Source organism: Aythya marila (assembly GCF_965140915.1).
Source record: "Aythya marila genome assembly, chromosome: 1".
Classification (NCBI taxonomy): Eukaryota; Metazoa; Chordata; class Aves; order Anseriformes; family Anatidae; genus Aythya; species Aythya marila.
In genome coordinates, this window is record NC_139042.1 from 93,435,567 (window position 1) to 93,458,574 (window position 23,008).

The 23,008-nt window shown below is 37.4% G+C and overlaps 1 protein-coding gene across 1 annotated transcript in view; it reads left to right on the forward strand.

The window, feature by feature from the left end:
* The window catches only part of DSCAM (DS cell adhesion molecule), a gene marked incomplete at both ends in the record, with an annotated part of 475,148 nt that overhangs the window by 357,177 nt on the left and 94,963 nt on the right, over positions 1–23,008 (forward strand). Inside the window, 5 exons of the mRNA XM_082772650.1 lie at positions 3,040–3,236; positions 6,273–6,369; positions 7,908–8,036; positions 12,879–13,046; positions 17,020–17,090. Coding sequence (XP_082628776.1) covers positions 3,040–3,236; positions 6,273–6,369; positions 7,908–8,036; positions 12,879–13,046; positions 17,020–17,090 — 662 coding nt within the window. The remainder of the gene's footprint in view (positions 1–3,039; positions 3,237–6,272; positions 6,370–7,907; positions 8,037–12,878; positions 13,047–17,019; positions 17,091–23,008) is intronic.

Sequence of the window (23,008 nt, forward strand, 5' to 3'; positions counted from 1 at the left end):
AGAGCTTATAGTTTAGGATCATTGGAGATAAATGTGAAAAGTAAAAAATCAGCTTTGGAGGAAGGGGAAATATTTAGCTGTGAGGCATTGCCATGACAATAAAGAATCAGTGTGGAAGATTATGTGAGAGGAAGGAAAGGATAAGTATGGATAAAGCAGTATCAGAAGAATAAAGTTATCTTTTTTTACATGTTTTTATGCTGTTCTTATTAAGAAAGTTTGTTGGGAAAAAAAAAAAAAAAAGCTTCATAAGACAGCCTCTGTTTTTAAAAAAGGAAGTGAGATGGTCACGGTGTTTGCAGTACTGTGGGACATCACAGGACTTCACATAGACACTTGTTCAGGAGAGCTGAATGTGGAACAGCAGACTCTGAGACAGATTCATCAAGGTCCATGGGATTTAAATTCAGATCCAATCTTCTCATTTTCTGTGGGGGCATAGTGCCTGAGAAGCAGGAAGAAGTGAGCCCTGCCAAGGACAAGGCTCACCTGCTCCAAATGTTGAGCCTTCTTGCCCAGATGCATGGACACGCTCAGTTACCTTGTGGGGAGGCACATGCCACCCCTCAGCTCCAGGGTGGGCTAAACACATGCTCCCTCCATCACAGGAGAGCAACAGGATATTTGGAATAGGAGATAAGTAGGAGATACTGATGGGAAAGAAGATTACAGTTGTAAAGAAAATAATTAGGGCATTTGAGGCATTGGAAGGATTTCATTAGAGAAGTAAAATGAGACTGGATAAAGAAAATGTTGCTGGAGGGGTCAGGGAGCATGTGAGGAGGCTGCAGTAGGAAGAAGACAGAAAGAGGTGAAGGGGAGTGGAGTGCATTTCATTGAGGGGAAATGAGGAAGATGTGCAGAAATGCTTCAGATGAAGAAGGAAGGGATGTGTGGGAGTCTTGGAAAATTATGGAAGAAAGAAAGGGTGTGACACAAACTAATGATGGCAACGTGAACTCTTTAATAACCTGCCACTCATCTGAATTGGTTCTCTGACTGCATGAAGGGATATATTGGTCTATTTTAAGTGCTGTGGAAAAGGGCAGATATGTTCGAGTGCACATACTTGTGCATATGGGGCCCACAAGCCTACAACTCCGTAGGCCTCGTAGTTTCTTTGTTCAGACACAAAACTTTGATGGACTGAAAAAGTGACCTTTTGAAAATAACCTCCTTGTGGGTATCAGTGCCTGGAAAGACTCCAGGTAAACCTGAAGATTTTTCCGTTCTCTAGAAGATGATATCAGTCATTTCAATTTTGATTATTCATCATATCTTTGAGTGCTTCTCTTTGACAAAACTGATTGCAATCTAATAACAAAATAGTCAAACAAGACATACATTGTCACTAAAGGACTTTAAGACCTTAAAGAGACTTATGTCTCACACAAGACCTTTCTAAGGATTCTTCCTGTAATTAGATCCCATTCGTAATTCTCACCCACGCTCCATGGCCTTGATAATTTTTGAATCAATTTATTATGGTTCAGGAGTCCTTTGTACAGAAAGGGCTGCATCCTGACATATTGTCATATCCAAGCATCAATAGTTCTGACATGTGAAAAGGTCATGCCATCAAACATTAGCATTTCAAAACAGCAATTATAGTAATTCATTTCAATACAAATTAAAATTTTTATTTTATTTTATTTTATTTTATTTTATTTTATTTTATTTTATTTTATTTTATTTTATTTTATTTTATTTTATTTTATTTTCTGTCTGGTAGTAATAGATGTAATCTATACAGGAGAAAGAATTAGGAAGGCCTCAAACCAGGTTCACTGCCAATGTCATCTTAAAATTGAGACCCAGGGAAGTTAGGATGGAATGAGTAAATCGTACTGATAAGAAGGGGCAAGTGTTCATGCATAAAAATGAGAATAGGACTACTGCAGGAGTCAGCACTGGAGTATAAGAGCTTAGTGAAGGGATTATTTATTGTCACTTTATGTAAGTTGAAAGGAGTGGACTGCTACTTTCAGGAGAGAACAGTTCTGTGTGGTACCCAGGGCTTTCCAATTTCTCCCAAGCAGGTAAGTTGTCATAACTATAAGACAGACTTACAGACTTATTTCTTGTACTCACAAATGCCCAGATGCTATTCATCAGTGGACAAATCATATGGTAAGAAAAAGACTGACTAGTGAGGACATAAAAGTGACCATCCTGTTTCAGAAAAAGAACTATCCTTCCAAATTGTAAAAAATACTTAGATTTTATGTCAATTCTTATGAGAAAGTATTTTTTCAACTTTAAGAAGTTTAAGAATCCTGAATAGTTAACGAAGTTGGTGATTGTATCCCAACTGTTCTGCAAATTCTGAAAATAACTTGCAAATATATTAAACGCAAATCAAGACAGGTTTGTTTTCAATATATGTTTATTTAATTATTTAATTATACCTGAAGTTGAGTACAGTTTAACTATGTCTTCAGCACATACATGTACATGTAGTGTAAGGTGCAGAGCTGCTCTTTTCATTTTGCACATCTTCTGGCTTAATGGAGCTCTCATTTTGATAGGCCATTACTGTCATGTACAAGGATAGAGTGTATATCTGTCAGCAAATAAAACAGGTAAATGTACTTTCAGTTAGCTTTGTGCATATTTGTGATAAATGTATAGTAAAATGTTCACCAGAAGGTATAAGAAATTTCTATCAGTTCTTTATTGGTCCAATTTCTGCGTGTTTGTTACTTACAGTACTTTTATGTGCTGTGCATATTGTAGTTATGGTACAAATTGTCCTATGGGCAGAAAAATAAATGGAACCAAGTTTCATTTGGATGTGCATCTTCTGTCTCTATAGACACACTGTCCAGTCTTTGCTCTTCTCTGGTAAGTTCCCTTTGAGGCTCATCTTCTCTTTTAAGATTTTCTTACATAAAATTGAAAGTAAAATCCTTTCATGCATTTTTGGCCATCTGTTCAAATATAGACAAACTGAATGAGAGACAGACTGGACGGTCAACCTTTCTGGTCAGAGTAGTCACATCACTGAAGGACCGTCTTTGTTGCTCTGTCTGTTTTTAGTTCCAGCTATGATAACTTCCTATCCAAACACCACACTGGCAACACAAGGTCAAAAGAAGGAGATGAGCTGCACAGCACATGGAGAGAAACCCATCATAGTCCGCTGGGAGAAAGAGGACCGAATCATTAACCCTGAAATGTCCCGTTATCTTGTTTCCACCAAGGAAGTTGGAGATGAAGTAATCTCTACTCTGCAGGTAAGAAAATAAAGTGACCCGTGACTCATTTACATGTGTGAGACTGTTGCTTGGTTTGATTTTGATTTTGATAGGGATGCACAGCTACTTCTTTCTAGAAGGCCAAAACCCCACCACTTGCTCTATCTGTGGCACAGACTTGGAGAGCTAGGCTGACTACTGTTGCTACCAAGAGGAAGTACAGGAAACGTTGGCGTCCCATCTCCCAGAAAAATCAGTCACCATCTCCATCACCTTATGCTACAGAGGCAACAAGACAGCAAGGCTGATTCACAGCCCCTCTATCTTTTCTGTCTCAGGAGCAACATGGTTCATGCCTTGTCCTGTCCTTCCTGGGGCAACATGGCTCAATTTTCAGTACACTGCTGATAAGCGTTGAGTGAATATCTGACCATTAGATGTGATGTGTGTCAGGTTTAACTTCACCAAAGTCATTAAGCTATTCTGATATAAAAATAGAGTCTTTTAAAAATATTTTTTCTCCCTTTTACTCTGTGGGGCTAGTGAGCCATACATGGACAATTTTACAAAGTAAGGTTAGTCATCAGATTCAAAATGAAATAGAAGGAAAAAAGCACATGTAGATAAGTAGTATATCTACTGCTGCCAGTAGTATTTGGCATTTATGTACAGTAGCAGAAGTCACCAAGCCATGTAGCAACAGGGTGTAATCATCATCTTCACTTCTGCTTCTCTGACAGGCAGCAGTGCCATCTTGACTGATAAATGTGGGGTTCCACTAACTTCTAAGTAGCATATGGGTTAGATTGAGAGGCTACATGAGTAGCACTGTTGTTTTGGGGACTTAAGACCATCCCAAGGTCATGGAAGCAAAGGAAACTCATGGTGTTCTGGTGTCACCTATAATGGATAGGGTTATGATATTAGTCTCAGTATACAACTTTGTCCACTCAAGTTTGAACTTTTCCAGCACAAGCAAGTTTCCAGTCCATTCCTTTATATTTTTATACATACTTTAGGAAATATAAAATATTTTTAAATACATATTTTAATTCAAAAATATCCATTTTCCATTTTTCAGTCACATTCCTAAAAACATTTTTACTGAGCTTAGGGAAATAACTCTCCAGCTCTCTGCTGATTCTACCTATATTCTGTTGTAACTCTTAAGGTATGTCTCTTTCTTCACTAGCCAAAAATTATGTTGGATGACATCCAGCGAAAGTTTGGTTTTGCTTTCATTGAGGGAACTTCGTCATTGATTTCTATGAGGAAGGATGTGTGAATTTGTGTATATTAGTACATTTGTGTTTTGAATAATATTCAAGAACATAATAGACATTTAGACTTTTTTGCCCTCATTCATCTTATTGGCTTTAAAAAGGTAGTGCCTGGATGCACAACAATGTTTATTTTTTTTAAGGCTGGAGACCTGCTTGGAGAATTCCCTTCTGAAGCTGTTGTATACAGTAGTGGCATTCTACATCCATATGTTGCATACAAAACCTTTGACTTTTGAGAGATAAAATACCCTCAAACTAGAAAACGTTGGGATTAAGGTTGTCTCTGAAGCCTTTAATTGAGTGCTTTTGTGTGTGTGCATGATGATGTGATCCTTAGTTGTATACTCAGCTTTTATTTTTTCTGCAGGACCCCTGCCTCAGTCAGGCATGACTTGGATTTTCTCTGGAGTTGAATTAGGGTTAAGTAATGAAAGACACTGTGTGATGCAAGGCTGATCATTGAAACCAAACTTTTCACAGGTGGCCAATAATTTTGTGTTCTTTGTTTTCTAGGTACTTGCCTTGAGCCCTTGGGGTCTGATTTGCAGAAGTACTAAGCCCTCATAGCTGCAGCTTAACACAAAGGAAGCTGTTATGAACACATGAAATGCTATTTATTGCTAAGGACTCCGAGGGGGGAAAAGAAGGCCCTAGATGTATCAAATTGGGCTCTGAAAACTTTCGTTCTTCTATCTTAAATCTCAGCCACATGTGCAACTTAACACAGATTGACAAGTTACCACATCTCAGATGGTAACTCTCCAGTATCCTTGTAGTGCATGGGAAATAAATCCATTTATCTTAATCAATGGTGAATAAGAGTTGCACTCATATTACCTTGGCTTCACCAAGGAGTAAAGAGCACATGGAGTTACCATGGATGAGCTACTATGTGGCAACTTGTCAAACACCCATAAACATTATCATATGTCTGTTTCCTTAATTCCTCATACAAAATGGTGGTAATACTCTCCATGATGTCAGGGTTTATGAAAATAACTTCACTCGTGTTTCTGCAATGGGAATTGCATAGGTGAATGTCACAGAAAATGCTGTGCGAGAATGAATACGCCTGTCTTCAGGGCACAGTTTGAACTGTGTGCAGTAAATAAAGTGTGAAGAGCACACTGAACAATGATAAGAAAATGTCATTTGGAATATGTGCTCATTTATAAAATCCTCTCCCTCTCATGCTTTGAATGAAGCAGTGGTCCTGTAGAAAAATATCATTATGATCATGTATGTAAAGAAAATATGTAATTGTCTACATTATAAAATAACAAATTGAAAGGAAAGACCACCCAAATTTTATTATGAGACATCACGCAGAATACTACATGGTTCACCAGCAGTATTTGAACCTTTATTTCCTCCACACAGACTTCAGTGACTTGAGTTATTTTCAGAATTATCCGGAAAATTTTGGAGGCAGCAGAAGGCACCATTTTGTATGGCAAATTTTAGCCAACTATTAAATACTTGGCAAACTTGTGAGTGACTGGGAACAAGGCTCCTGATGAGAAGCTACAGGAATAGGTGGTTCTCCAACTCCTGACTACACATGTAGAGCTGATAGCCTACTTCCTCAACCCAGGTGTTCCTAGTTTTGATAAGTTACAGTATTTTGGATGCTTTACTATGCATATGTATGTATGTGTATAACATGTAATATCTGTTTACTGCTGTCAAGTAAAACAGTTTGTACAATTTTTCTTGCACCATACAGAAAAGCTGTTGGTTTATTTTCTCTGTGTGCTGTTCAATCAATCACTTCTTTTCAAACCACCTGTAGATTTTGCCAACTGTACGTGAAGATTCTGGCTTCTTTTCCTGCCATGCCATCAATTCTTATGGGGAGGATCGTGGAATAATTCAGCTCACTGTGCAAGGTAGGAAGAGGACAACATAAGGAAAAAAACACAGCTATTGTAGTACAGTAAGTGTATGCCATGCTCAGAAATCTGTTGGGGGAGGGAGGCTCTGGTTCCTAATTAAATGTATTCCTCATTGTCAAAGAAATGAGGAGCTGCATTAAGATGCTCAGTCTCTCATTTTCCAGCATTACAAATTAAATCGAAACAAAGGATAAGCTCCAGAGTCTTTCTAGATCTGTACAAATTAATAAGGAGAGGTGTTTTTTTTGTTGTTGTTGGTGGTTGTTTTTTTTTTTTTTTTTTTTCTTAAATACACTAGCTGACAATCTACTGAAGATACTTAAAACTAATATCTTCAGTAGGAACAGTGGATATAAGGGGTTTACTTTGGGGAGAAGGGAGAGAGGGTTACATTTGTTTTTAAAGAATAAATGTGCTTAAAACACAAATAAAGCAAAAACAATCTGATTTTATTTCTTTAAAAAAAATGTTAAACCCAATGGGCGTCTACAAACAAAATATTTCAAGTTTAATCAGTCAAAACAAATTGTAATCAGGTTGTAAAATGAAAGCTCTAGGAATCTACGTTGCCTACGGCTGGGGTTCCCCTCCTACAGGCACTCAGCAGCAAATTCTGGAATGGTTGAGGTGACAGTGTTGGAGATGCAGAGCTGAAGCATGACTTGGCCACTGGCCACTCATTTTTCTGTGATGCTTGTTCCTGTGCCTGTATGCCTTTGAGCATGCACACAGCAAATTTCCAGGATTTTCAGATTTCTTTCTCCCCATTCTTTAGTTCACATACCTGCAGATTTCACTGGATGAATCACAGAATCATAGAACACCCCAAGTTGGAAGGGACTCACAAGGGTCATCAAGTCCAACTCCTAAAGCAGCCTGTCAAGAAATTCAGGTGGAGTTTGGGAAAAAGTTCACAGCAACACCAGAGCTCAATTAAACTGCCTTTACAATTTAAAAAGACATGAGTTTGGATACAAATGCAAAATACAATACAAATACATACAATACAAAAATACAATACAAAAAAATATTTACTTTCTTAATTCTGTGGAGGTAGAAGGAGGCTTTAGTGTAGTTAAGACTTCTAAACATACTTTGATTCTTACTCCCTTTCCTCACCAAATTTAGCACTTCCAAGTTTAGCATTCGTATTTCTACCATCACCTTCAATGTAAAAACTGTAGAAGTATAATTGAAATGTCATGTTCAAGGCAAACATCTTTCCCAGAATTAATAGTCCAATCTGGAGTGCTTTTAAGGAAAGTGTAACTGTACGTAGCATATTAGATGGTTAAACAGAAGTTAGAATTCAATGTTATATCTGTGACTCTTAGCTGAAAAGTGACTTTTGCTTCCTCTGTTGAGTATTCTTCTGTGGGTGATTAACTGGCTCAAGGTACTAATGAGTGACTGGAGAAAATGACATGAAAGCTTACCACCAGTAAGCCGTGTGAGTGCCACACTCATTAGTGTTATCTTGTTATGGGTATGGGCTTTCTTCTGACTAAAACTAAGCATTCGTGTTTACTCAGAGCCCCCTGACCCTCCTGAGATAGAAATCCGAGAGGTGAGAGCACGCAGTATTGCCCTCAGATGGACCATGGGATTTGATGGAAACAGCCCTATCACTGGCTATGATATTGAATGCAAGAATAAGTCAGGTAAGAAGTAATCTTCCCTTGAAGAAATCCCTGTCACTTAACTTTCTTCAAGGCATTCATCATTGAATTTGTATTGTAAAAGATAATTCATAAATTGAAAGTTCCTGATGGAAAATTTTACCAAGATTTATTTAATCTTTCACAGTATGATTTATCTTCATTTGTTGTCTTTTTCTGAGGTAAGGACATTATGTTTAACAATTGCTGCATTTTCCATTTACCTGAGAAAGCTACATAAAAGTAAGGGGGAAAAATTCTGTGTAAGTAGTAGTTGGTAATGGTGTTTTTTCTAGATGATTTTTGGTCCCTGATACAGTCCCCAATCTTTTTTCCATTTGGATTTTTTTTTTTCATTTCATTTTCTGTTTTTCCCTATAGAAAAATACCTGCCTTTACAATTAGCTTCTCTTGTAGTGCTGATTTTCAGTTTTCTATCTATATGTATATGAGTACATGGCACCTTACCTGGAAATTTAGCAGTGAAATTGTGTAGTTATTATAATTTATGGGTGAAGAAAGCTGTGTGGTAGTTTTGAAAACTCACCATGATGAGTTTTCAATAATGTACTGGAAATACTTTGAAGGATAAACCTCTATTACTATCAGGACAATGAATGAATGGTGCAGCATAGTCCTCTGCACTGAACAGCTAGGACTACTTTTCTTTCTTTGAGAAAACAAAGGGAAAATGTTCCTGCCACAAAGGCAAGGGTGGCTTACAGATATGCCTCAGTGGCTACAAAGTCACTAGGAGGACGGTGAAACTTTTGTTCTGCCACCTATGCTGTTCCTTGCTCAGACAGCCAAGAAAGCTCTCCAGAACAATGTTCTTGGAGATGGCTTCTGCCTGGCTGTGACAACAGCTGTGTCTTAAACTCACTGTAAATGCTGGAAAATATTTCTCGCTTAGTTGCATGGTGTTTCTTTTTCCCAATCTTCCTTCACAACCAAGATGTCCAGGTATTTTTCTTTTACTGTTTCTCCCTTCATCAGAAGGTTTAATTCTGGTATAATTAGTTGACTCCAGCAGGTGGTTTGCATACATAAAGTGATATACTAAAACTAAAAGCAGATTTCAAAGCTGAGTCTAATGCTAAATTTTCCATCTATTTTACTTACCCTGGGGACTCAAAAATGGGTCTGCAGTGGGATGCATAATGTAGACTTTTGAAGGAAAACTGCAAAACCTCTCAGTTTCAGCGACTCAGTTCAGATGACCACTTATCAACCATGTCAACCCTCACCATGCCATCAGACAAAAAAAGACACATTGTGTACCCTCTAACAGCGTGAAGCTGTATATTGCATATGTATGTATGTATGTTTGCTTTTTTTTTTTTTTTTTTTTTTTGGGGTCTACTTACAGTGCAAGAGCAGTATGAATAGTGGAATAGTGGGAGCTCAGAATTTCAGGCCATTTCAATATTTAGATACACTGCCTGTCTGTACAGAAATGTACCTGTGGCACTCAGATCTGGTCCTTCATAGAAACTACTGATGTGTAGCAATCAGACCTTTCTATCTGAAGTGTACAAAATGTTTTGAAGATAGAAACAGGTAGGTGGGTGCTTCTCTTTCTGCCTCTCTTCTCATCCTTTTTTTTTTTTTTTTTTTAACTTTTTAATTTCAGCTTCAGGAAAAGCTGAAGAGCAGAATGACCAGTTCTGTTTAGGTCCTAATCTGAAAACAGATGATTTTTTTTTTTTTTTTCTGCTTTCTTGTGCTAAGGTAAACCCCTGCTTCTTCAGGATGCAGATGCTTTTGCAGAACTGAGGCTTTTTTCCCCCAAACCTGCCAGGGATGCAGGGTGTTGAGCAGGCAGTCTCAGCTGGCTGCGGTGTTGGACCGTGTCACTAGATGGCACCGCAGGCAAAGACAGATAGCTCCTCACCCGGGCGTGGGAAGAGGTAGTCATTTCACTGAAATTAGAACTGAAGCGCAAATAGGCCTAATTGTCTTCTGTAGAGCAATCCCAAAGCTTCAGCCTTTATTTTAGGAATGAGTGAGAAGCTATTGGTTTTCATAAAATCATAAATGTTTCATAAATCATTGTGTCAGTGTGCATTTTATATAACACCAAGAAGTGCCTGGGTGTCACATTTCATGAGTGGAATAAAAATCACATTAAAATTTCCACGCTTAACTTTAACTTTTTGCTGTTGTTGTTGTTAGCCTATTGCTACTTGTTTTCTGTGCTTTTTCAGCCTTCTAGGTGAGTAGATTTTAAACCACTCTAGAATGGCAATAAAAGGAGCCAACAGTCAGTCTTAATACCTCACTGAACAAATACTTAACACCTGTAAGCAAGAAAATATTTTTAGGATTTGTCAGGAAAAAAAAAAAAAAAAAAAATCTTATTAACACTTTTTAAAGTGTTTTATTTATTACTTTTTTTTCAACTGAAAGCAATTTTGGAGACAATTTGATTAACTTTTTTTCTGCACTTACTCGGTTGGGGTGATTGCTTTTGTTCATTTGCTTTCCTCTTCAAAAAGGGGATACACGTATCAAAACGTAGTTCTGAAGTTCAAACCTTAGTTATAAACAAACATTGGAAGCCTACATTTATAAGTACAGAAGACTGAGTTTTCATCTCTTTCTTCATGGTATGCCATTATTTAATCTACTAAGAATCACAGGAATTTTCAAATCCATTTATTTGATTTCTGCAGTTAATATATACTACAGGTTTTCACCATTTAGAGGTCAGTATTTGAAACAACTGCTTGAAAACTTAAGCAATGTATTAATGTGTGGACAGTGTTAAAAGAAAATATCCACATCAAGGGAAATTTAGCACATTGTCCAATTCAAATGTGTCTTTTCTTTTCAATTCTTTTCCTTTTGGCATGGTATACTTGAACAGAGCCTCCTTCTGTGCTTGTAGAATGTCTGACGCAACAGAATGTAACTGCTGGTCAAGATTTCCCAGGGATACAGAAATAACTAATGTTATTACTACTGCTGTAGTTTAGTACAGATCCTGGTATTGCAATTTTGCACACTGTATTCAGAGGTCCCCAGATCTTTTCATGGCCTCTAATGCAGACCCCTTGTTACCATGCCACACACCAGCCAGGTTGAGGACTCTCTTCAAAGCTGAGGAGAGCACGTGGGCTTCACCACACCCTAGATCAATCTCATCTCCCCGTACATGTTCTACAGTTTTCTAGCTTATACAGAGATGTAAAGTTCATACCTGTAGAGAGCCTCTCATTTTTGGGTAATTCTTAACCTATAGTGTCTGAAATCTTCTTGTTTTGGTACATTGTGGGTGTTTCATACTATCTTTTGAAGCATTTGGCTTTGAAGAGCTTCAGATGTGAGCAAATGGTTACTGTGGCACTTGGTAAGTGACATATTTTAAAGCAGAGTGTCAGGTATTATGAGCCATAATGTAGGACACTAACAATACTTATCTATTAGCATGTTGAGGAAATTCTGTAGAGTTTAAGAAAACCAACTGAAAGCAGTTGGTGCTGCCTGCAGGTAACTCTTCTCGAGCTTCTGAAGGTATCCTACAGAGGAAGTTTTGGCAATCTCAGTTACCAAGGAAAATAAATACAAGTGCATTTGGTTAGCACATAAAAGGCTGATTCCTAAATGTTTTCTGGGTAAATTAAGCCACACAGACAAGCAAAAAAGGCTCTGTAACCAGTGAAGTTGCAGATGTCATTGTGACAACTTGCATACCTTCTAGCAAGCTACACATAAAGAATTTACAGTGTGTGCAAATGTTCTGTATCTGAGTAAACTTTCTATTTTTAAACTAGTCTTTCTCATCTGCTGAGCTTTCTGTGATTCTCCCTACAGTGACCTATACTGTAAAACACTACAGTAGAGCCCCCAGCGACATCCCCCTTAGGATGCTGCAGAGGTTAAAAGAGAAACATTGGCTGCTGTAAGAAAAGAAATGATGGATGGCAGCTCAAAAGAGATATCAAGATGCTTTAAACAGATAGATTCTGCTATTCTGTTTGCAGAAACGAACTGCATAGATCTGAGGGGTCACTGGATTTAGCCAATTTCAATCCATTTTTCTATTATGTGTGTGTGGAGAATTTATTAAAAGCATAACAGACAGATGAATAGTAACTATGAATAAAAATAATGTGCTCCTTCTTTTTTTTTTTTTTTTTTTTTCTTTTCAGATTTATGCAAACATCTAAGAAGGTTTTTAATTCCCCTTGTTTTAAACTGTTCTTATATCCTAACATGAGTCAGGGCAATAACATCAGTGCTGGCGGGTGCTGAGTCCCATGTCTAAGCCAGCAAGGTACTCCAAGCTTGTGCTAACTGTGGTCTGAACTCCTGGAGTTTGGGACCAAACTTTTTACTTGATCTCTGCTAATCCAAGAACTCTTCATTCCTATTTATGAATTCTCTTTCCCCACCTTTTGTGAGCATAACCAACTTCCACACTGAATCGGACTCCTCTGGGGCAGTAGCTCCCATCTTTTTCATAGTTGTTCCACTGTAACAGTACTAAAAAACAAAACAAAACAAAACAAAATAAAAAACCTTTGTACACACAGACACAAAGCTGGAGAATCTTTGCTGCTCTCACTAACCCTCAAAAAGGCAGAGGATCAGCTATTCTCACAGACTTGTTGGTGTCCCTTGGGCTGAGATCTTATTCTTTACAGCACTACATTTGGAGCATTTGGGAGAGCCATGAAAGAATGGGATCACTTGTTTTTTGTATATAGCACCAGGTATTAGCTGAGTTAATTCTACAAGGGCAGAATCCTGCTGCACTAGATGGTTTAACTGCAGACTTGTGTTGGTAATATTAACATCATATGTTACATGTCTGTTTTGCTTTAATCTCTGATTAAATAGACTCTTGGGATTCTGTTCAGAGAACCAAAGACGTTTCCCCTCAGCTAAACCAAGCCACTATCATTGACCTCCACCCTTCCTCAACTTACAACATTCGCATGTATGCCAAGAACCGCATCGGCAAGAGTGAGGCCAGCAATGAGCTCACCATCACAACTGATGAAGCAGGTACACTCTGGTTCTGTAGCGTCTAAATCGTGCTGGGAATTATTGTTCTCTGACATGAGGAGTCTTTACTTGATATTCTACCTCTGTTGCTGCAGCTACATCAAAAGAAATACTGATTTTTTCTCATGAAACACTGTGACTTTTGTAACTTCATCATGCAGGCCTGTAATTAAAGTAGTTCAGTGGCATCTAGTGGTCAAAGAAGACAATATGCTCCAAATTTTCATCTTTGGTTATTGGAAAATGCATACATGTATCTGCAGTTAGGCATCACAACCAGCATTATATTTCTATGTATGGTTCAGCCCCTCTGGATCTTGTGGCTTTCTTTAGATGCTCAGGTATTAGTATAGGTAACTAATTTAAGTTACTCCCATTTGAGAACATTTAATCTTCAGGAATGCAAAATTCCTTTGTCTATTTGATCCCCCATCCCACTCACTATCTAGTTTTCTAATTACTGTATAAGTCAGTTGGTTGTCATTAATTAGGGTCATCCTCCTGTTCTTTGTTTCCATTTATTCTTCTATATCATTACAGATTTCTGTAGCAAGAGAGCTGTTCCTGCATTTTCACTTTAATGTCTGGAGCCTCTCCTTTTTGTACTCTAATTGCTGTCTTCCAGTGCTGTCTTATGTTTATTTCTTAGGACTATGCCTCATACATGCTCTCACATCACAAGTTCTGCATGTTACATGTGACACTGGAGAAGACTTATGAGAGAAAAGTGCTACAGTTCTCTTGAAGCAGTTAGGAATGAAAAAGTTGAATGGCTATAAATACTTCTGCCAGATACATATTGCAATTATACATAACATGCAAAGGTGCACTTTTAAAAGTAGCAAAGTAGGTTCAACTCCCTTAGTTCACTGAAACTGGATAAAGTTACCCTGAAAAAATGTGATCAGACAGGAAGTTGATTATTTGCTTTTGAAAACACGTTTTTATCTTGCTAATTTTAGTTTTTCTGCTATTTTATCTGAAGTCAGAAATGCTTTCCTCTTTGGGGATTTTGAAAGGAAAACCATAATGCAGATAGCTGGGTGACTCTCCTGGCAGTGAAAACCCTATTTCTTTTTCAAGATTCGTGTTTGTCTAGACTTTAAACACTTGGTGATGGATGCCCAGTTCAGTTCATATGAGTACAATTCTATAATTCCCACTCATTTTCACCATGGGTGAAACTACCACAGTGAAAATATACCCCTTGTGAGGAGAACATGTTTTTTGGTTCCAAGGGACCTTTTGAATAAGAATAGGATGCAAGGGCTCACAGTGCAAAGCTGAGTAAACAGGAGACAACATGAGATGCATTTCTTTTTTCACCAGGTGTTGTTTTTCATCCTAGTAGAAGGAAAGTTGTGAAGAACATTCACATCTTTATGAGCTTTCAGCGAACAGCTTTATTTGTGGTGGATAGTCTGCAAAATATTTCTCATTTGGTCATGTTTTTCTCTTATTTTATTCAATGAAAATGTGAAATCCCTGTAGAAAACAGATTATCCATTCTTCTACCTGGCATCCTCTATTCCCCAAAATGCCCATATTTCCTTGTCAATAAACATCCAAGTAGACTGTTGGTTCTTGGATCTACCCTTCTCAGCTGTTCACTCATGCTTAGAATATTTCTTACTTGCTGAGTTTTTTCTGTGACTGGTAATTAAGTTGTCACAATCAGCAGTTGACCTGAAATAAATCAATAAATAAATAAAATAAAATAATTTTAAAAAGCTTCCCCATGAATAGAATGGAACCTTATTATAACATTTTATTCAATTCTTTGTAAACAAGTTTCTAAATGATTGATCCTTTTGTTGCTGTTTTTATAAGCACCATCTATTTGGAGAGACCAGTGGTGTGGAACTGTATTCAGAAGTCACTGATCTACTTAGGGAACAATTGGTAGAGGGGAGGTCAGGCCTAGGCAAAGTATGTGATGTTTGCCTCCTGGGTTTTGATTTCAGGTGGTGTGCAATGCACAGGACTATCATTTTTTGATCACTGTTTACTTCAGTCCTCTGTTTTTATGATAGCAAATGGAAAATAGTATGGGTGAAGGAAATAAGTGAGAAACGAATAAGAAGGGAGCAAAATAGAGGTACAAGAAAGGCAATATAAAAACTGAACAACTCGAGCCAGGCCATTGGCAAGTGTGTGGATGACATATCACATATTACTGTAAACTAAGTGACCCAGCACTAGCTATTAGAAAGAAAGCCATAAAGGGTCTCTGTGGCACATGGACAGTCAAGCTCTTAGTTTCATACTTTCATGCAGCTAGCCATGATTTCAAAGCTTACAGAACATATCTTTCTCTCTGTACAACCCCGATTTGTTCCTGTGTTGGAAAATGCACTGCAAGTACACTCTTTCACTAATGCTTGTCAGGAGGAAAAAAAAAAAAAAAAAAAAAAGGACTTTTATAGCAGTTGTTTAATACTGAAATCAATAAAGCAAACTGAGATTTCTGGGTTATGCCTTTGTCACAAAATCTCTATGTCATTAAAGGCATACAATAAATGACCTTTTATTTAACAACATTAACATTTCACCATGGATGCTGGGAACAATTAACTATTCAGGCCTGTAAAAACTTTTAGGGTCTTTCAAGGAAAAGGCAAGACTTTAAGGATCACATTTTAAAACCCATTTATTGGATCAAATGCTTTGCTCAGATTCCACTACATTATAATGTTCCCAGAGAAATGGCATTCATGTTAGTAAGCAGGGGGGACAGAATCAAGGACAGGATTCAAAAAAAAATCATAGAGACCTCATTTTTGCCAGTGGACTTTTTCTCCTCTCCTTCCTGTACATGAATTCAAGGAGAATGGAAATAAAGTTCTTTCAAACTTTGAAAATTTTCTCTATGAAGGACAGTCAAGAACAGATAACAATAGGGCATATTTAATAACTTAAACATATTATAGGCTGCATTCTGGGTCTTCCTGCTTTCATCAGTTAAATGTTCTGGTTCCTTTCACTACACCTGTCATTTACTGCTGCTCAACTTCTAACTGCCCCATCTCATCTTTTTTATTGCCTTACTTCCCTTGTCATGCTATTAAGCTTAATTTAGCTTTTAACTGAGGCCACATTCTGCATCTAGGGAACTCTCATGGAACAGCTTGAGATTACTTCATTTCTTTCTTCAGATCTTCCTTTTGCAATGATTTACCTTGCTGAGCAAGCAATTTACTTCACACCTCTCTGTTCAGTACCAGTCGATTCCTGATCTGCTTTGTAGCTGTCCAGCTGACAAGCAGGTGCCTTTTGACTCTGGGCCTTCTCATTTGTATTTAAGACATCATGCACACCCTTGGCAGCATATCGATAGTAGAGGAAACCCCTCCTTACTTAACATGGTCTGTAGCAGACTTCTTCCACCTGATAGTTATTTTTTGTCTGATTCCCAGGCTGGGATACCTACATTGGTCAAGGGGAGGGGTGCAAAGAAGGATTATAAAGTGTTCAGGTTTTCATGTATAAACCATTTGATATCTGGCTGTATGTGCTCAGTCTCCAGCAAACAAAGGGGGACCCTCTGAAAAGTGCAGCATGATGAAGGCTGGCTGAGGAGATCCACTCTTACCTACTTTTAAATGAGTTCTGCTACTTCGCTATCACTGGGCTCTAACTCTCAAAAATACATCTTCCCTATTTACAAAACACAAACAGCATTGTGAGCATATCACTAAGAGAGAAAAGTCATTATAATTCACTCTTATTTCATTTGCCAAGTTGCTACATTTAGTGTTGTATTTCACTGTTGATTACAGATGATACCTGAATAAGTAAGATGCTAGGCTCTGGTTTTCTTTGATCAAAGTAGTGTCTTCAGTTTATCATATGGTACTGTCACTGTCCAAGTCTTTGTGATGCTGGTGTGTTAATATGGTAGCATAGCTTATGAAGTGCAGAATTCCAAGTTCTGTTAAGACAGATTTGATGTATCTCCTTTCTTTCTTTCCAGCTCCCGATGGTCCACCTCAGGATGTTCAGCTTGAGCCCATATCTTCACAAAGCATTAGAGTCACCTGGAAGGTAAATACACACAGCCAAGAATAAAAGCTCTGACAATATTTTTGTGTATTCAGAGAGTATCCATTGAGATAAGTATTATAACTGTGGATCAGAGTTATTTTATTTGGGGGAGACCTTGCAGATCTTACCAGAAAATCTTACAATATTCATGACTGGTGCATTATTTAAAGAAAGAATATTTCAGTGGAGAGTAAGAGCAGCAGACTCTTGCCTCTACCAATGAGAATTACATCTCCTACTTCTGGTTTCAGAGTTAAGGCTATATGCATGAAAAATGAGCACTTGCAGAATTCCAGTGTGGTTTTGGGCAAATTTTCCTCATACCAGTGGAGCTAATGGGATTCTTTTTTTTTTTTCCATTGCAATGGACTTTGGAAGAGAGCCGTACTGACATCGTATTTGCACAGAACGAGCAATATAGTGTCTCAATATAGTCCATGAAAACCGATGAATCAGATAAACTGATTTAAAAATATCAGCAACTGTTATTATTAAAAAGTTCTCACGTGTCTTGTGATTCAGTTCATCTTCTCTAAATTTTGATCAGTGTTCTGACAACCACATAATGTTTTAAATGCTTTCAGGATGATATCAGAGATATTTCAGCTATGTTTGAAATGGTTTTGTGTATGATCTCTGCACAGTGCAGGTGGACTTGTAACTGCTGAGATGTTCAGCTTGTACAGAGAAACCTCATCTGACAGAATTTTTCAAATAGTTTAATAATGTTTTTAAAACAGTGTATTAAAAATTCTATCTCCCTGAGACATTTCAATATTAAGCTCAAAGAAAAAAAAAAAAAAAGTAGTCTTCATCAGACATCTTATGCAGAGGACACAAATATGATGCTGATTCTTGGATTTTGAAATTACATCAGAACTGGTTTTCATTAGATGGATTGCAGAAAACTGAAGGCTTGTGTTCTCTAGCCACAGGGTTACTTGGTGGGTGAAGTAAAACACAATAATGTACTTATAAAAAGCATACATGAAGCAGTGATTTAAGTTCAACATAGTAAGTAGAGAAAAGGAAATAAATATTAAAGTAATGCATAGTGTTCAGTGATTCTCAACAACCAAAATAAATGCTTAATGGGTTGTTGCTTTTTAAAGCACTTGAGAAATGTAACTGCAATCAGATCTATCCAACTATAACATCCAAGACTCTATGCATGAACTTGTTTTAATGTTTTCCCTTTCTCTTATGGACGTGTGGGTAGTCAGATTGAAAGGCTTTGCTTGTTTTTTTAAAGCTCACTTTGGGGAAAATTTTCAAAAGCAACAACAGAAGATAGGCACCATTGCTTTACTGCTGGAGTTTATAGCTGCCCTTTGTGATTCTGAAGATGCAAAATTACATTTTATAGATGCAGATATGTGTGGACAGCCACAGGACAATTAAAATTTCCATATATGTTTTTACAACACTGCCTAAAATATGATTAAATTTTGTACTTCCAGGCTACACCAGCTACAACCGAGTACCCTGATTTCTAGGTGTTGTCTGTAGAGCAGAAGCATATGAAAAGAAGAACTGGAGTTGTATATTTGTGTAAACAATTCTCAGGATCATGTTAGGAAGTTTTGTGAATGCTTGTCAAGTAATGATCAGTATCTGCTATAGCAAAATAATCACAGAAATGAGCTATGTATTGAATATATATTCCATTGTTCCAGCGTGTCTCATGAGCTGAGTATAGAGAGGGATTTTCACAGCTGGAGTTAGCTCAGGTTGTGAGATACTTGTGACCTTGGAAATGCCATCTGGTAACCCTGCAGCACATATTAAGACCAGAAAAGGTAGGTCTATGCTCCCAGAACACACCCCCGGTGAACCTGGTACCATGTACTATGCAGACTCTGGCCAGACATTTGGTGTTTGCTGCAGGCAGCACTGCCAGGCTGCACACCCAGTCTACAGGGTCTTATTCCCAGAGACCCAACCCAAGTTAAATGTTAAATTTGTGTTTGCACAAAACTGCTGTCTGCCTCTTTTTCTTTCACAGCCAAGACTGTCCATTCACAGCACCATGGTGTCTCTACATCTGCCAAATGGACAAGATGGCAGATCTTTAAATTTATTAACCAGCAGTGTCTGACACGGTCAAGCAACACAAAAGGAGCTTTAGCAGTGGGCTTATCTTGCTAGTATGTCCTCTAGCCAGCGATAGCTTATGGTCCCATTGTGTTATATGACCCTGTGATGTGCTGTTTTGCAAGCAGCAGAAACTTGAGAGGTCTTCTTGTGAAATGATCAACAGCAGAGGGCAACATTGACACTTCACTGAAATTCTGCTCATTGTGATCTTTGTACTTTCAACACCCTGAATGCTCAACTTGAAACTATTTGCCTTGATTTACAATCATTGCCTTATCTGATGGCAGGTGTGGTGCTGGATGCAGTCAAAACCTAATTCTTTTCCTTGACCTGGAAGTTCCATTGCAGATAAAGTTGAAGTCAGAGCTACCTTCCTGAGGGGTTAGTGCTCACTTAGTCCCACCTTTACTGGACAAGTTATTTCATGAATGACAATTTGTAGCAGCTGTCCCCTAATTAAGAAACCCCAAGACAGGAGTGAGCCATTCACTTTCCTTGAAATTTTACAGTTCTAGCCCAGGCAGATCACTTTTAGTCCTTTACTCAACAAGGTACCACAAGACATCCTGTAGCTGTGTCCCATGCTGAATCCTGGCTTTTGGGATGCAGTACAGAGACTGCATCCCAATGATGCAGTACAGAGAAGAGTAGGACTGCTGAAGGCATTTGTTGTATTGTGCAACATGAAGTACTTGAGAGTAAAGAAATATTCCCATGAAATATTTTGTCATGGAGGGAAAAAACATCAAGTAATAGCCTGGTCTTTTTTTTTTTTTTTCAGAAGCATGTGGAGCCATGGAAACATATGATGACATTATAGAAAAGAGATTGTGTTGAGAACCATAGTTTTGTTTAAAGTTGAAAAAACTAATTTAAATACAGTGTAACAGCAAAATGAGCAGAGAGCAACATATCAGTTATATTTTATTTTACTAAGTACTATTTCTTCAGCTTGCTGCCATCATTAATCTTCATTTAAAGTTTATTTTAGCCCTCTTTTTAGAAAATCCTAGTTAAGCAAAGTTTCATAGGTCTATTCTATTTAATCTCTTCTCCATGGTAACCAATGATAGAACACAAGGGAACAGTGCAAAGCTGTGCCAGGAGAGGTTCAGACAGGATGTTAGGAAAGGTTTGTTACCCTGAAGGTGGTTAAACACTTGGAACAGGCTTCCTAGTGAGGTTGTTGATGCCCTGTACAAATGGTCAAGCAGTTAGATTAGATGATCTTTGTAGGTCCCTTCGAACTGAACTATTCTACCTTATTCCATGTCTATGTGTCCACATAAGATGTTGGGTAACAGACTGAATTTTTAACACTTTTGGTAGCTTATAATAATGCAATGAGAATGGAAATTAAACAGGAATTCTCATTTAGGAAATAACATGAAAATATTTGTTATTTTTTCTTGTAGCACTTTATAAAGTAAAAGAAACTATTATATATAGACATATGAAATATTCATTCTCTTCTTTATGCATGCACACAATTACTTTGTCATGCTTTGCAGAAGTCCTCTGTGCCTTACTTTAGAAATATTGCATTTTATGAGATAAGTAAGATCAGAGACTGAAATGTTTTCATAACGTTCTACAACCACTGACAAGCTTAACTATATTTTTTCCCATGAACACCTTTTAATGGACAAATGAATTTTCTACTCAAAATAGACCTATAAACAAGGTGTATACATCAAATGTGATTTATTTTGTGCAAAAAAAAAGTCAATCCAAAATAAAGCATTTAGATAGTGCTAACAGGGAACATTTGAAGTTTTGTGGAGCAGAATGTTTCAGTGCTTTGTTCCGAAGTGACTCTGAGCTTGTTTTTCATTGTATGTCTTAAAGTGGGAAAAAAAATATAGCAAATTTTTTAAATGTTACTTAAAGAACAAAAAATCCCCTGACCTAAAACAATTACAAAAATGTTTCATAAAGAATATGAAATTCACCGTTTTATTCCAATTAAAAAATGAGAAAGTACATAATTACAGAATTCTCAGTGGAAAGGCTATTTTGATTTCAATTCACTGAATTCAGAACATTTTAATGCATGGTAAATTTATGATTTATCATTATGTTCCATCTGCTTTACAGTATGATATGTGTATATATGCTATATAATTCTGTATTCCAGTATGTAAAAGGTGTACACTCACTTCTCTTTGCACGCAGTCCATGCCTTATGGTATATAGTGTTGTACATACAGTATCTTAATGTGTGCTGTATGTATCAGCAGGTAGCATATACCACTCAGTAAACAATAAGAAAACTTCATTATCTGCTGTAAGTATGTGTTTTGCGTTTCCTTTGCGAGCTCAATATGCAGTGTGTGTTTGTAGCAAAGGCTTTTGATCAAAAGTCTCCTGTGGTAGTACCTGGGAAAGTTCTGTTTGCAGCCTTTAACTCTGAGATGCTTTAGACCTTGAGACTTGCACCTGCAACAGTGCTCAAGTTACCATTTCAGTCAAGAAATTCCATGCAGACTGTAGAGGATTTGCCAAATTATGGCGGAATCTAACACTGATGGAGAGAAGCAATGTCCTGTAATAATTAAACTGGTGCCTCCAGACTTTTATGCATTTAAAAAAGAGACCTGCAACGTTGTCTGAAAGCTCTAATTCCTCTAATAATAATGTTTGAGTTGTCTGCTACCTTGTCCAAGCTCTTTTTCTTTTAGTCAGTGTGAAATGTTTATAGATTAGGTTAATTTGGCCTTTTTGCCTCTCTTCATCAGTACTGACAATACACTGACATATTTATAAAGTTTTTCACAAAACATAGAAGTATTCCAACAAGAAAAATGTATTTTCTTAGATTATAAAAATAATTCTAATCCTTGCAATGTGCCTTACAAGGAGTTCAAGCCCTGAATCTGCAGACTTTTGCATGCTAAATCCTAATTTGGTCACCTACACCTGAGCAGAACGCACCATGTTTGTAGAGAGCTTATCAGAAAAACTGAAATAACAGTGGAGGTATTATTCTTGCTTCAAGTTTTGCTTCTGTTTCTGAAGGCAGCAGGAAGAAAGAAAATAAATCATCTTAAAGAATAATACAGTGAGTCAGATCCATCCAGTGATACCTTTTGTATATGGAGAGGGTGATTTTTGCAAAGCAATGATTTGTTGGTAGAGGATGAAAGGCAAATTCTATGCTGGTTTTATTAGCTCCAGTGAGACTTTATTCCAACACAGAGTAAATGTGCTGAAATAGACAGGTCCTGTGGCAGAAAAGGATATTCTTCTTGAGAAAGTGTTCCTCAGCAGATTTAGCTGGATATAGTAACAAGAGAAAATTCTGTCTGTGCCAGTTGAACTCATCTAATGCTTCTCTTTGATAAGATGCGTCACAAAGACCTTTTTTATGGGTCAGTGGAACAGATAAGCTCATGGGCATCTGGCGAGAATTTGAAAGAAGGCTGAAGGATTTGGAAGAGCTTTTTGTCCATGGATTATAAACTGTGCCTTAAATTTTTTATACTAATTGCACATAATATCCATTAGAATATCAGACAAGAACATAATCAAATATTGAAATCACTCCACTACTGTTTAAATGCAATCAAAACATGTATTTCTGTCAATAATGGTCTTTTTTCCTGAGTTTCCAGTCCTTATTTTACTGTAGACTACATTTTTTACTGCAGAAATTATTTCCACTACTGGAGATACAGGGAATCTTGTCCTTCAACTGAGAACTACAGTACATAATTACGGCCAAAAAATGTGTACTGTCCATATTCTTGAAAGCCAGATATTGTACACCTTGTTTTCATAACTATTCATTATGCAAATCCCAGCTTTCCAATTCATTATTG